A 16,479-nucleotide genomic window follows, 5' to 3' on the forward strand; every position below is an offset into this window, starting at 1 on the left:
TTACAGGTTAATAATTTTATTTTGGGGGTCTACTAGAATAGGTTTACATGCTTTAATGTTCAAAAAACATTAGTTTTCTCATACTGTACATTTCTTTTCCGCTCTCTTCTTCCTCTGGCTCAAACACTCTGATTTACCTCCTGTCTCTTTAAAACCCCCCAGGTAGCCAGCGCAATCGGGCCAATTGCGGCTGAGTGTTGGCTCACTCGGCTGTGTTCTGGCAGTGGCTCACCAAAAGTGAGCCAGATCTGGCCCAGTAATGGTTGCCAGATTTGGCTAGGATTTGGATGTGTGGATTTGGCCCGATTTGGGCTGAGACATGGCACATTTAGCCACATTCGGCCAAGTGCTGGCCTCATTTTGGGTGAGATATGGCCATACAGACCTGGGCCAGTTTAGGTTGAGTGCTGGGGGTGGACATATCAGGGACTGGGGCACAGGGTAGGGATGCCTTTTCAGGGTGGGTTCAAGGTTAACAATGTTGCAAATTGGTCTGACTTTGACATAAAATTATGTAGCAGTGACCCCTAAACTTAAATATATTATCTAATATGTAAGATCTTTTAACATAACACACACACACACACACACACACACACATGTTGGTTTTGCTATACTTGTGAGGACCCTCCATAGACATAATGATTTTTATACTGTACAAACTATAGATTCTATCCCCTAACCCTACCCCTAAACCTAACCCTCACAGAAACCTTTTTGCATTTTTACATTTTCAAAAAAACATAATTTAACATGCCATTTCCCTTGTGAGGACCACCCAAAAGGTCCTCACAGAATAGGTTGATTCTCAGTACTTGGTCCTCACAAGTATAGCAAAACCTGTACACACACATATACACACACATATACACACACATAAACACACACACACACACACACACACACACACACACACACACACACACACACACACACACAATTAACTAGGCTAAATTGCAATATGATTTATCTTTTTAAAATATATACTTTGGAAGATCAGTTGTAAAGCCCTTTCCCTGTCAACTTTATGTTATTTATTTGTATTTCATTATTATTTTAATTCCTATTGTTCATTTATTTGTTATCTTTTTTCCCCACATTCTCTTTTTCTTCTTAACTTTGGTGATTTCATTATGGAGGATGTTTGTTTCTTTAATTAATCCATTAAATGTAACTAAATTAGGTAATTAATGATTTAATTCATAAAATCAAACAAGCTTAAAGTGGTTAAGGGAACTGTGGTTTAAAAAAAAAAAAAAAAAACACTCTGCTTTGAGTTTCAAGACATGCGCACTAGCTGCGACAGCTAGTGACGACACTTGGCGGGCTTTTGGAGCTGCTAGATTAACCGCCAGAACAGCAGAATGACTTCCAGCTTGCTACCGCGGTGAGTATATCTTTTATAATCTAGCATATAACATCATTTTAATAAACCGTTCTACACATATAATATCGACGTAATGTTTATTTATAAGGAAGATAAAATCATGTGTTGGCTGATATAGTGCTAGATATACTCTTGAGACTCATGGTAGCCAATTTAAAATCTTATCACTTAATGAATTGACAGCCTGTCTGCTAATCTTCAACATTTTTTACACTAAACAGTATGCTTTTGTAGTGAACTATGTAGAGTTTGCTACGATAAAAATACTGTTTAATAACACAAGGCGGTGTAGAGAACTGTGCGACAGGACTCATTTTTTAAATTACCACCAGCCTATATCAACAAATGCATAGCATTACAATTTAAGAATACATTTTGTAGATTGTGTAAAGAAAATGTAAAAATCGATGTTTTTGATCAAATTAAAACTCTGAAGACCGTCCACTGATGTTGGTGCATTATATGATTGGTTTACATGACGTCATCCAGCTTGACCGTTACGCTTCTCCAAAGGTAGAGCCGGTTGGGATCTCCTATTTAGAGGTATCGGGGGAATTCGGCTATTAAAAATATAACTTTTTAATTTAACTCTGCTCAAATGAACGAAATGACTTAAATAAACATTTGTTCATTTTGCTTAACGAGATTCAAAGATCCAAGTCAGTCTGGAGCCCTGATTTAGTATTTTATATATGTAATTAATTTAGATAAATTTGTAGACATCTGTTTTCACTTTGATATTAAGGGATTTTTCTGTTAATTATTGTAATAAAAACCACATTTAATCTACTTTGATTCTGTGCTGTAAGACATGAAATCTTCTTAGGAAGATGAATACTTTATAATTTATAAGCACTGTACCATTTGTAACTGACAATATTGTCTTTCAGGTCACCTATTTTGGACTGGCAGGGGGTCTGACTGTAAAATAAACTGTCTGGAGAATAACGTCAAAACTAATGACGAACCACCTGGCGAAGCAAATTAATTGGCGCAGAGTGAATGGGAAGTATGGCTTTGAACCACTTGCCATTAAAGATGTTGTCCGCAGTAACTTTTATTTGTGTATCATAGTGTTAATTCATTTTCATCGTTATAGGAAACACATTTACGCTTGCCGAGAGTTAGATGAGAAGATTCATAACACTATCATGTCTATATGCTAGATATAAAGCTGGAACCAGGAGATGGTTAACTTAGTGCAGCGTAAAATAATAATACAGTTTTACATAATAATAATAAAAATTAAAAAATAGTCATGAAAAATAACCAATAAGAGTGTCAATAAAGAACCGTATAAGGCATATCAATAAAATAAAGATAAAATTCTAACAATATACACAGCTCTTTAATAAAGTAAAAGTATTTCTTATCACATTACTCTGTTAATCAATATAATAATGGGTAGAATATTTGATTACTAAAATAGCTGTAAGCTGTACCCATTTACAGGCTGTGATTCTTGCAAAAGAACTGACCATGCAGGGTGCCCAAACTTTTGTTATGGGCCTTTTTCTTTTTTGTCATTTTGACACTATAAAATATGTCAATTGTATTCATTTAAAATAAAATCTACAACACAATAAAATCTGCAAAAAATATAACCCCGTAAAGTGCTAGTTTTTCCCCATCTTTTCCAGTCTTTATCTAGAATCTGTGCGAAGAAATGCAAGTACTGCCAGTGCGTCAGACATTGAAAAGTTCATAAAAATGGCTGCAGCTTGTATCTGACAGAGATGGGGGAAGAAAAGAGTGGGCCCTAAAGCAAGCAAATTCTTTCTAAGGTATGTTCCAAATGTTGTTACCATTTACCAGAGTTACCATTCATGTCTTCAGTCTGAGATTTCTGAGATCTATCTGACTAACTAACCATATGTGTCATTGTATGTGCCCCCTCTTACCTCTCTCTTTCTGTCAATCTGTCTCTCTTTTAGGGTACACTTACTTGAGGAGGGTCCTGAGGTTTTCTAGTTTTTTTAATTTGCATTTGTTCATGCCACTTTTTGCTAGTTCATATAAAGCTGTATGTTAATGTTAGGGTTCAAATAAATTATCATATTACTCATATTTTCATGGTGTCATTTTTACTTGGGGAAAAGGAGCACATATGGATGTTATGGGTAGGCACAGGGTAATACATGGGGTAGTAGGTGGGGATGCCATGAAAAAAAGAGGGTGAAAGGGCTAAACCCTCAATCCTTGTAAACTTGACATATTAAAAAAATTCTTAAGGCCAATATAAACTCATTTGTTTAAGCTTATAGTCCCCCTCCACTCCAGTTTGTTTTGCTTATTGTTTCTTCATATAGATGTTTAAGCTGATGTAATGACGTATGTTCAGTGTTGCCAGAAGGCTCTGAGCTCAGCTAAAATCTGAGTTTAAGGCATGTATCTGCGAGGAGGATTTGACTGTAACAAATAGTTCAGAGCCAATCACGGTAAAGCTTAACACCTACAGTACACATGTGTGAAACTTAAAGCCTCCACATTTAAAGCCTCCAAAGCCTCACAAACACTGAGAATGGATTTTACATTGAAAAAAGCTTCCATTCTGCAGTTCAACTATTGAAATTAAAAATATTTGCATATTAAGTTTGGTTACACTTTATTTTAAGGAGTCATTGTTACAGTGTAATTATACATATAAGTACTGAGTAATATTAATTAACAACATGTACTTACTATAGGGTTAGGGATACGGTTTGGTTTAGGGTTAGTTGCATGTAATTATGCATAATTTACTGTTATTACTACAGTAAGTACATGTAACATATGCAACAAGGACACTGTCAAATAAAGTGTTATTTTTTTCTACGTTTTTTTGAAGAAGGTGGAAGTAGATGCCATCTTAAGGATTTTAACAAGGTAATGGAATGTCGTTTTGTGGAAAAACAGAAAAATTATTCAAAGCTCTGTTTTTATATAAAAAGTCTTTATTAAACAACATACATTTTAGTAGTTTTTGGTAGCCAATTCATTACAAGAAGAGTTATACTAAACACAAAAATGTTTTCAATTCTGTTTTAGATTAAGTGCAAGTATATACTTAATTTAGCAAACAAGCTAATATTGCTTTGGCAAAATGTCTTTTGTTGTTCTTATTAAATGTAGTTTTGTATTTCATATACATTTCCCATTGGTACCCAGACTTGGGCCAGTACCGGCTAAGTGTACAACATTTTTTGCCGTGATTTTGGCCCTATGCCGGCAGTGTCGGCTCAGTTTTGTATTTCATATACATTTCCCTTTGGTACCCAGACTCGGGCCGGTACCGGGTAAGTGTAAACATTTTTTTGCCGTGATTGTGGCCCTATGCCGGCAGTGTTGGCTCAGTTTTAGCACCTGGACTTGGGCCAGTGTACTTGGGCCAATTCTGGGGCGTCATTCATTGTCGTGTTTCACAAGAGTCCGACAACCGCAAGTGGGCCGAGTTATTTCTTCTGGCCTGCCGGATCTGTGCCAAAGCCCAGTCTGCTCTGATTGGTCAGCTGGCCTTGTCTGTTGCGATTGGTCAACCACGTAGAGCGTGTGTCGGAAATGTAACGCCCCTTACCATAACCGAGTTTCAGCTCCCGAGTTTTCGTGAGCAGCTCTGTGAACACTAATGTAACTATGGTAACCCAAACCACCTTCGCAAGCACGACTTGAACAGGATGTTTCACAGTGGTAATTTTTAATTTTGTAGCTTTCTTATAAGTACACTGTTACACAAGCTTCAAGTAAAAGACACGATGTGCATCTAAGTTAGTCATCTTTTGCTGGAATGGGTGTAGCCGAACTTTTTTCGCCCAAGATATGAACAGAGAACAGAGGCTTCTCCCGGTTGGACATTACCGGCGGGTATTAGAGAGTTAGTGAGCAAGTTAGCCGTGGGCTATCGATAGCGGCCGTAACATTACAGCTTGTAATTATATAAGACTCTTGAGATAGACCATTTTGTTACACAGTTTTAGGTAAAAGCTGGCCCACAGCTGAATAGTAAACCCTTACCAAAACAATAACACTAAATAGCAGGTTATCCGAGCACTACCGTGGATTGCAGATGTAAAATTATCGTTTGTAAAAATAAATCCATTTCCACACTTGATCAGTATTCATGATAGTAAGAACGACAAACGATCTGCATAATTCTACACAATTGTTGGTAAAAGTGGGCCCGCAGCTGATTAGCAAACTATTTCAACACAATAACATTAGCTAGCAGGTTAGCAGAGGCCTACAGCTGTGCACTGGGTGTACACCGTAGCTACAACACAAAACTATGCATTTGAACTCTCGGTAGCAGATAAATCCACAAGTAATCAAGCATACTTGCAGCTTGTGATCCTGAAGAGCCAGATTGTCCCAACAAAGTGGGAACTGCACCATCTTTCAGGGGTAACCGTCTTGAAAATACAGAATTGGTTGTGGTTGTACTGCTAAATAATTAAAATACATTTGAACCACTGATTCTTCAATTTGTTTGCCTTTGGAAGTCCAAACAAAGAGGTTTTGCTTCCGCAGTGAAGAAAACAGCATCTTCTCGACATGGCAACAACACTAACCCAACTCATGCTGGCCTCGGCTATAACTACCTTTGTTTGAGGGCGGGCCAAAGCACCCTTAGGCAGGCATTATGCAAATGTGTTACATAGTGACGTAGATACTTTATGGAAGAAATGGCTGGACTACAAACCAGCCGTTGTCTGTGGGAGAGAATAACTCCCTTTTGCATGGACTTTGTGCTTTGTAACTTTGCAGACCTTTTACATGCACAAAGAGCTACGTTACACACTAAAGTAAAGGTAAAATCCCAAAAAGCATAATAGGGCCTCTTTAAACCTCAAATAAAATGATGAATTCCAGATTTTTTTTTCTTCTGTATTTTGTTTAATAGTTATTCTCATAAGGTGTTCTCAAAAAAGTTTGCTTTAAGTTCATTATGCAAAACAAATGACAAGTGCTCTCAAATGTAAGATCTCATTCGTCAAATTCTCTGTATGCAGGGAGGGCAAATGTACAGGTTATATCAGTAACATTCACTCTCTTTAAATGAGGTGGGTCGTACCACTACAGGCTGCAGGAAGCCGATGAAGGTACAGAAGCGTCCTCTCTCCTCCACTAGAGCACGCCGCACTGCCTGCTTCTCTGTCTCCTCCATCAGCAAGTACATGTCATTCACATCCTGCATCGCACTGTCCAGCTGAGGCTGAAGGTCTCCCCGGCCTGAAGGGGGCAAAAGAGAGCATAACACAGGAGAGGGGGAGGAAGACAGGGGCCAGGATGAAACAAGGTGGAGAATGGACCGAATGAAAAAACAGACAACATGGAGAATTGAATTAGATGAAAATGAAGATTGTGTGTCAAAGAGAGAGAGAGAAGCAAGAGTATTGTGGCATGATGAAAAACAATTTTGGTGGAAGAAGATTGTAAAGGACAGTCCGAAGAAAAAAGTGAGAGAATTGAGGGAGGCAGAACACAAGAGGGAATAAAACATTAGAAAATGAGAAACATTCTCTCTTCCAGCCTCCAACAATACAGACACAATGTGAACATGGAACAAAATGAACTACTCTGACTAGCACCTACACATCTTATGGAGACAGACTCCTATGAACTCTGCAGTCAAATCTGCAGCTACAATAGGAATAGTTCCCCCAATAATGAAGATTCTGTCATCATTTACTCCCCCTTATTTCGTTCAAAACATGTATGACTTTCTTTTCTCTGTGAAACACAAAAGAAGGAACATTCACAATGGCTCACGCTTAAACCTCGCTGAAGCAAAAGCAGCAGAAGTTCTCAAGTGAAAAATGCAAGTTCCCACATGAACATATGAATTAGTGAATGAGCTTCTCTCATGCATTCATAAAAGCGCAAAGGACAGCCATGACAGAAGTCAATATTTTTACTGTAAAATCACTTAAACTTCAAGTTGTTTCTCACCAAACCTATCGTATGCCTTCAGAAGACTCTGAATATAATGCACGAGCCGCATGGACTTCTTTAAGCTTTAAAGTGTGTAACTATTAACTGCCATTGTACTGAAATCAGCAAACAGGACATCCTTTGAAATTCCACAGAAGAAAGTCATAAGGGTATGAATTTATTACAGAATTTACATTTTTGGGTGAACTATTCCTTTAATGTAAAGTATGGAATCTCCCAGAGGAAGTTCAAAAGGTTAACTCATGCAGGCTAGTTTGTTTAGAGATGGTCATAACCCTTGATGAGAATGCAACCTCAGTTACCCGGAGCAGAACTGCTTCCAGGAACACAAGCAGCATGCATGCTGGGATAAAATCAGCAAAATCATGCAAAAGCAAACTTTAGGTGTTATAATGGGGGAGAAGAGACAGGCTGTAATCTTAAATCACTCGTTGGAAGCTGTCAAGCCGAAATGTCATGTGGAGGTTACATGTTATGGCCACAGAACTGTCTGCAGATGTGTTTGAGTCAGGGCCAGGTTAAAGGGCCATGCACAGAGACAGAGTGAGAACCTAGGGTTGAGCCACAGATTTACCTTGGAAAAGCATACTTACCCTGTAACTCTATAGAGGGAGAGTGGACGAAAGAGAGAGATAGAGTGAGAGAAACAACACAGGGGAACAGGAAAGAGGGAGTAGAGGGTAAAGAACATGAAAGAGAGAGAGAGAGAGGAGGGAGAGCATTGTGTTAGGGTTAGTATTCAGAAGCAATTAAGCTCATTTGATGGCCAAATTGTTTCAGGAAAGTCAAAGCCAAAATGCCACAGCAACCCCCCCACAAAACAACAACAACAACAAAAACAGCCAAATTCAGCCAGAAATGTATATTTCAATGCACAATAGACCCAAAAGAAACACAGAAAGGCTGTAGTCTTGAAAACATTTCATGGTCTTCCTGAGAATAAGACGCCTGACTTGTATCAAAATAAATAGAGATCTTTTTCTATAATGCTGGAGTCTTCCTAGTAACACACAGGGTTGTCATCATATCTTCAAGAGCAGAAATTATTGGCTGGTGTGATGTGAACAGGAACTGCTTTGCAAATGAGCTGAAGGATGCCCTTCTGCTTCTCAGCCACCAGAGGGGGCTGCTTACTTTTTTTTTCTGAGCTGTAGTTACCAGTTATCTGAACAACAGCACATTGAGAACTCACTTAATCAATGCAGTCTATGCAGCTAAAACATCAACACTTCAGGGATTTGACTAGCCATCACTGACCACAGGTGCCACTAGAAACTGTACATTAAACACTGATGTCAACCAATCAGCAGGTTGTTCTGTATAGGCCAATTACAAAAGCCAGAGGTGACCTTGAGGAAATTACCTTGATTTACTCTCAACAATAATGTATTTTTTTCTCAGTAACAGGGTGGCATTTTATAATATTGAATTATCAGCTTGTGGTCATGACAAAGGCACTTAATCAAATGCATACTGTCCACTAACATCAAAGGTGCACTCAGTATTTGTTTCCTAATCAAAAACCTTAAAGAATTCAAGAATTGAGTTGTACTTCTCAAAAATTCACAGAAAAGTTTTTATTTTCCTGCTAAGTGAATTCAAAATAATGTCTATATTTTCTCTTCTCTCTTCTCTTTCTCACTGTCGCATGCAAGTCACACATTCAGCACCACACATTTCACCCTTACAATGACATGTTAGTGACTAACACGTCATTGTAGCAAACAGATGTACATATGAAAATAATTTTTCAAATATATTCTACAAAGGTAATGCTATTATAGAAATAAGTGTAACCCATGTAATGTACTTAAAAGTAACTTAATTGAAAGTCAGTAATTGTAATCTGATTACAGGTATTTATAATGTATACTTATGTACTACGTATTCACTTGAAAAAATAGATTACAGTAATTAATTACTTTGTATTCAGATTACACCCAACACTGGTTATGAAGAACCACCTGTCCAAATTGCAACCTAGTCTCTTAGAATGAACGTTTCTACACTGCCTGGCCAAAAACAATAGGTCACCGTTTGGATTTAAATAAGCAGATACTTAAGAGCCTATGACTGGATCATTATTGCAGTGATTAATATGTTTCAGCTGGCACCAGTTCTTTTAACCTTAAGTGATGCAGTTTGTAGCTTCTTATTTCTTAAACAACCATGTCGGAAGATGTCTCCTATGGTTGTCGAAAAGATGCTATTGTATTTCAGAAGGGGCAAATTATTGGCCTGCATCAAGCAAAGAAAACAACTAAGGAGATTGCTGAAATCACTGGAATTGGGTAAAGACGCATTATTAAAACCTGGAAGGAAAGTGGTTCACAGCTATGTTTATTAGTGAAAGTAAGAGCACATCCACACGCACAATGCGACGAGAATTTTCAGGATTGGGACTAAACAGCTGTGTGAAAACAAGAAAGCCACTTGTTAGTGAGGCTAATCGGAACAAAAAACTTCAATTTGCTAGGGAGCACAAAGATTGGACTGTGGAGCAATGAAAAAAGGTCATGTGGTCTGATGAGTCCAGATTTACTCTATTCTAAATTGATGAGCACTTCATGGTAAGAAGGGAAGTGCATGAAGCGATGCACCTGTCATGCATAGTTCCCACTGTACAAGCCTCTGGAGGCAGTGTTATAATATGGTTGCTTCAATTGTTCAGGTCTAGGCTTAGCAACGTTATGCGGCAGTAAAATGAAGTCAGCTGACTACCTGAATGTACTGAATGGCCAGGTTAACCCATCAATAGATTTTTTTCTTCCTTGATGGCACGGGCATATTCCAGGATGACAATGCCAAGATTCATCGGGCTCAAATTGTGAAAGAGAGGTTCAGAGAGTATGAGGAATCATGTTTACGAGAATCAACTCGAAACGTTGAAATCGACTCAAAATGTTGGAATCGACTCCAAAGCTGGAGTCGATTCTTTTCAGGGAAACCGGATTATATTTTCGATTATATTAACTTTTAGCGCCCCCTGCTGGACATTTCACAGGGAAACTGCAGCAAAACGTGTAATAAGGCACACAATTTTGTTTTGCAAAAATATTGCCACGGTCATGTAATGTTCATGAGATCAGGCTACCAAATTTGAACTGTCATGTTGAACATGTTTAAGTGACAGTAAAAAGGAAGTGTTTACCTTTCCTGGCTTTCTTCTGCAATTTCATTGTGTCTGAAGATTTCTTCTTAATTTCATGACGAGATCGTTTGTATTCTATGAAAACAGAAATAAGTACAATGTTATTTGTAAGTTGTCTGCTTTGTAATGATTTACATATTTTGCATATACTAAAGATACAAAATGCATAGTCACCTTTGGCATGATCCTTGTCCAGTTGATAGGCTGTCTTCTTCCAGTCTTCAATGCGGTCCTGTAGAGGAGTGATCAGGCTCTCCATCAAAGCACTGAGAGCAGAAAGAAAGAAAAAAAGAGAGTATCATGTTCACAAAAATTCACAGCTGAGACAGGGGTTCCAGATCTCATTAAAAATTTACAGAAGAATATTAAATTTTAAAAATGGAATAGCATTATCATCAATTCAAGCTCTTGTGTGTTGGGGAATTCAGACCATGAAAAATTAAGGCTTTGGCTTAGAGTCTGGGGTGTCCATTCATTAGCCTGTCAGAGGGAACTGTCTACAGATGTCCTCTGATGAAGTGTGAAAAAGTGTGTGCATTCGTGTTCTCTTTTCATGTCAAATGCCTTCAGACTTTGAGAGTGAATGTTCAATTATTGTGTGTTGGGATGTCCACATTTGTGCACAAAGGCATACACTAACACACGTGCTTAATTAGCTACAGTATTTAAATGAGGACATTTATCATGGACTTCTATTGTTTTTATACAAAGCTAATTATAAATACTACTAACCATTACCAAAACCCTAACCCTACCCCTAAAAAAGAAAAAAAAAGAAATAAAAAACATTTATATATGAATAGTTTTCCCAAAGGAGAAGTTTTTTTTTTTTTTTTTTTTTGTCAGCTTTAGCTTACTTCTGAGGACATATTTATCCCCAAACTATAGCTAAATACAGTATGTACAAACACATGCACATTTGTTTTCCTATCATGGTGGGGACTTTCCATTGACTTACACATCTGGGTTTACAATTAAGGAGTGTGTAAAGAAAAATACATCTGATTGAATTTTTGAAAAGCTTTGAAAATAACAAAATAAAGTTGTACAAAATAATACTGAAATTCCCACACTACTCTTGTAGTTTATGTATGTTTTTCTGTATATAATTCCTAGTTGTGACCAATGCCCCTTGTTTGTCAACCTCCAGTATATTTTTATGTTGTGTATAATCTTATAAGTACATTTTGCACTGTATAAAGTCTTCTAAACTGACATACAAAAGTGGATGGCAGAAGGGTTGTGGTCATACTTGGTAAAATGGCGTAGTTTAGCCTCAATGCTGCGATGCCTCATACACATCCTGGTCAGCGCTGATCCAATGTCCCTGGTGGCACCTACAGAGACACAACCAAAAGAAAGATTGTTAGAACAGCACCAAAATGGCACAGCAAAAATTATTATAGTACAATGGCAAAAATCCCAAACCAGCGAGCTAGAGATTATAGTCGCAGCATTTAAAAGCCATTCAGATATTTATCATTACATTTACATTTATTCATTTAGGAGATACTTTTATCCAAAGTGACTTACAAATGAGGAGAAACAATAGAAGCGATTCATCCAACAAAAGGGGCAACAATATAATAAGTGCTGCAATACAAGTCTCACATAGCTTAGAGCAGTACACATAGCAAGGACATTTTTTTTTTTTTTTTTTTAAAGAACATGAAGGTAGTGCATTAGTATGAATGGGTTAGGTGTTCACAAAAAAGATGTGTATTTAGCTGTTTTTTGAAAGAGGCTAAAGACACAGCCACTCGGGTGGAATTAGGCAGGTCATTCTACCAGCGGGGAACAGTCAAGGTAAAGGTCCGGGACAGTGATTTTGTGCCTCTATGAGATGGCGCCACGAGGCACCGTTCTCATAACACAGACTAGTACTTTCTCATTAACACAGACTAGTAATTTATACTATAATGTACACAGATCAAGATGCAGTCCCAAAAAAAAGCTGTTATATTTAAAGGACTCCCCAAAGTGTGTGTGTGTGTGTGTAACCTGTAGCCACAGTATAAATTAGGCTATTTTTAGTCGAGGGTGAACATTTGGAAAAACCTGACCTCAGTATTTATATGAGGCAGCGTGCTCTCTTTCAAAGAAGGTGGCCTGGAAGGCTATTATTTTCCTTAAGTGTTTACATGTCAAACTAAATTGTTGAACTGAGCAGGCAATACAGTATATAAAGCCCTATCTGTAAGTGTTACCTGGATGCTCACCAGCCCTTTGAATTTAAGCTGCACCACAAATTGCAATCTATGATAAAATGTCCACAAAGATTATATGTACAATTTAAAAATTACTGTGTATATCATATTACTGTCCAAACACAAAAAAGACAGCAGACATTTTTGCATACAAAACCCTTTGTTTAAATTGGGCACTGTATTAATAAACATTACAGGCCTGTTTCCAGATCACCAGGGGGTGGCAGAGTGGAATGATGTTCCCATCTATTCTCCACATTAGCACTTTCAGCTTTTTCTCAGAGTGAAACCTAAATTCCAGCGTGAATTCCCAGTCTGAGCTGACCTCAGACCTCCCAGAACCAGAACCAGACTAAGCAATAAGATTCAGACAGATTATAACAGTTCGGTAATCTGCAGGTTTTACAGGGTTAATCTAGACAAGGCCAAAGTCAAGGAGGCACACACCAAACAACAACCATGCTGAAGTTTTATTGGCTGTGTCTTGAACATAGGGTTATAAAGATTGATCTTTTCTAACATGCATGGAAAATACATATAGATATATATATATATATATATATATATATATATATATATATATATATATATATATATATATATATACACACACACACACACACACACACACACACACACACACACACACACACATACACATACTTACACCGATCAGCCACAACATTAAAACCACCTGCCTAATATTGTGTAGGTCCCCTTTGTGCTGCCAAAACTGTGCCAACCCACATCTCAGAATGGCATTCTGAGATGCTATTCTTCTTACCACAATTGTACAGAGTGTTTTTCTGAGCTACTGTAGACTTCATCACTTCGAACCAGTCTGGCCATTCTCTGTTGACCTCTTTCATCAACAAGGCATTTTAGTCCACAGAACTGCCGCTCATTTGATGTTTGTTTGTTTTTTTCTTTTGGTTTTTTTGGCACCATTTGGAGTAAATTCTTAAGACTGTTGTGCGTGAAAATCCCAGGAGATCAGCAGTTACAGAAATACTCAAACCTGTTGGTCTGGCACCAACAATCATCCATGTGATTATCTACTCAGCCAATCGTGTGGCAGCAGTGCAGTGCATAAAATCATGCAGATACGGGTCAGGAGCTTCAGTTAATGTTCATATCAACCATCAGAATAAGGAAAAATGTGATCTCAGTGATTTGGACTGTGGCATGATTGTTGGTGCCAGATAGTTCAGGTCAGGTGGTTTCATGTCATGTCACAGGATACTGCCATTCCATGTTACCACATCACGCCATGTAGCCACGTCAAGTCGCCACCTTCAGTCTCGTGCAATACATCAACTTCACCCTGCGGATGACAGAGCCAGAGTCCCACGTCATGGTCGAAGAGCCAGCGTCCCACGACATGGTCGACGAGCCAGGGTCCCACGTCATGGTTGCCGAGTCAGGGTCCCACGTCATGGTCGCCAAGCCAGGGTCCCACGTCATGGTCGCAGAGCTTGCGCCACCTTCTGCCCCGGATCCTGAGTCTGCTCCATGCCATGTCACAGCCACGCCAGAGTCAGCTCTATGCCATGTCACAGCCACGCCAGGGTCCGCTCCATGCCATGTCACAGCCACGCCTGAGTCTGCTCCATGCCATGTCACAGCCATGCCTGAGTCTGCTCCATGCCATGTCACAGCAATGCCTCAGCCTGCTCCATACCATGTCACAGCCAAGCCTCAGCCTGCTCCATGCCATGTCACAGCCAAGCTTGAGTCTGCTCCATGCCATATCTCAGCCAAGTCCTAGTCTGCTCCATGCCATGTCACAAGCAAGCCTCTGCTCCACGGTCCAGGCCTGCCTCTGCTCCACAGTCCAGGCCCGCCTCCGCTCCACGGTCCAGGCCCGCATCTGTTCCACGGTCAAGGCCTGCCTCTGCTCCATGGTCCAGGCCCGCCTCTGTTCCACGGTCAAGGCCCGCCTCTGCTCCATGGTCCAGGCCTGCTTCTGCTCCATGGTCCAGGCCCGCCTCCGCTCTACGAGCCAGCGCTCACGCCTGCCACGGCCAACAAGTCAGCATCCACGCCTACCATGGCCAAGTCAGGATACTGCCATACCATGTATCCATGTCAAGTCGCCATGCCCACCCCCCCCCCTCATGTTTCCCTCCATGTTCATGTGTCTTGTTTGCATTGGTTTATTGTCTTGTTACCTTGTTATCAGTTCTGTCTTGTCATTGGCTATCATTGTCATGTTTCTCCCTTGTCAATGTATTTAAGCCTCATGTTTGCCATTGTCCATTGTCAGGTATTGTTAATGTATTGTTGGTTGGTTGTCAAGTCAAGTCAAGTTAAGCCATGTCAAGTCAAGTCCAGTCTAGTTCATGTTTATGTTTATGTTCACGGTTTTTGGTTTTCACGTTTATGAATAAACTGCACTTGGGTCCTTCACATCATCATCGTCTTCATCTCCCTGTCATTGCCAGCTGAAGTTACACTACTCACCAACCTGTTTTCATGTTTGTATATGTTAGATTAGTTTTATATTTAGATCAGCAATAATGTCCTGTTTGTATGCAAAGATAATTTGACTGTGTTATATTTTGATAAATAATCTTGACTTGAATCATACACTTGATTTTTTCAAAGATCTGGCCCTGAAGCTATTCCTAAAATATGTGTGATATTATTTTCTATAAGCCATGATAATAATATTACTCCAATTAGTGAATTAATCATAATTCTCTTATTAAAGCTAATTCCTTACAATAGAAATTGTGAGCGGATACAACAAGACGTATTATGATTTTAATGGTGAAGAATTTTATTCAGACAAATAATCTAATTATTTGTCATTTATCTTTCTTATAATGATTGTCAAACATGACTAATTCCATTATAAATTTCCCTACATAATGCCGTAGACATGCGGACAGTTTAATTAAATTCCTAACACATCATACTGTTCCTACAGCCTAATCCATCACTGTTATGTATCCTGTATAGTCTTTTCACCCCATGCTCATGATAATCTGCATATGCATTTATAAAATAAAACATATGAACCATCCAAAGGGAACCACACAGGGCTGTGTTTCCCAAAAGCATTACAAGCTTAAGTTGATTGTTAAGACCATTGGCGCCAGTGCTTACAATACTATTGGGAAACTCAGCCCAGAGATGTTTCAAAGCTCAAAGGACTAAATGGGGTTCTCAGTTATGTTTCTTTTAAGTATCGACTTTGTCTCAGATGTTTCTCCTAAAATTCTTTAGGAGAAATAAAAACAAACTCAAATTAGTCAATTGTTGACATACAGTAAAAGTATAGAGCTATAAAATGAATGTGGAAAAATTTGGATCTGCTAATCTTATATAATTGGGTTTTGGAAAATTTGAGATATGAGAAATGTTGGGATTCATATTGAAATAATTAAGATTTCAAATGTTCGATTTTGATATTACATTACTCTCAGGGAGCAAATGAGCCAATGAAATTATAGCATTAAGCTAATGAACACACACACACAAAAACAGTACATTATAAAATATATGCACTCATGGGACATACAAATAGACACCACTGACATGACATTACCATTAACTTATGTGGTTATTTCCCAAGGTCATATTTCAACAGCAGTAAAGTGTTGTTCACTTGACTAACGCACATTTTCTGCATGGCTGCATGAAGCTCAATGGGTTAAACATGCGTACATGCCAACTCACACACACACGTACACACAGAAGAGCATGCATGCATACAAACACAGTGCTTCTCCAGTGAGAGCCTCTAGTAAGCCATGAGAGAAGCTCCATTCATAATTAACACATTCTTGCCTCATGCCTTC

At 38.7% G+C, this 16,479-nt stretch overlaps 1 protein-coding gene across 2 annotated transcripts in view; it reads right to left on the reverse strand.

Annotated features, from left to right (window-relative positions):
• The window catches only part of LOC127443397 (protein MTSS 2-like), an 89,440-nt gene that overhangs the window by 12,456 nt on the left and 60,505 nt on the right, over nt 1-16,479 (reverse strand). For both annotated transcript variants that reach the window (XM_051701970.1, XM_051701960.1), the window contains exons 4-7: nt 11,719-11,803; nt 10,641-10,732; nt 10,467-10,541; nt 6,435-6,592 (exon numbers count right to left, since the gene is read on the reverse strand). In XM_051701970.1, coding sequence (XP_051557930.1) covers nt 6,435-6,592; nt 10,467-10,541; nt 10,641-10,732; nt 11,719-11,803 — 410 coding nt within the window. The remainder of the gene's footprint in view (nt 1-6,434; nt 6,593-10,466; nt 10,542-10,640; nt 10,733-11,718; nt 11,804-16,479) is intronic.

Source organism: Myxocyprinus asiaticus, chromosome 1, assembly GCF_019703515.2.
Source record: "Myxocyprinus asiaticus isolate MX2 ecotype Aquarium Trade chromosome 1, UBuf_Myxa_2, whole genome shotgun sequence".
NCBI classification, from domain to species: Eukaryota; Metazoa; Chordata; class Actinopteri; order Cypriniformes; family Catostomidae; genus Myxocyprinus; species Myxocyprinus asiaticus.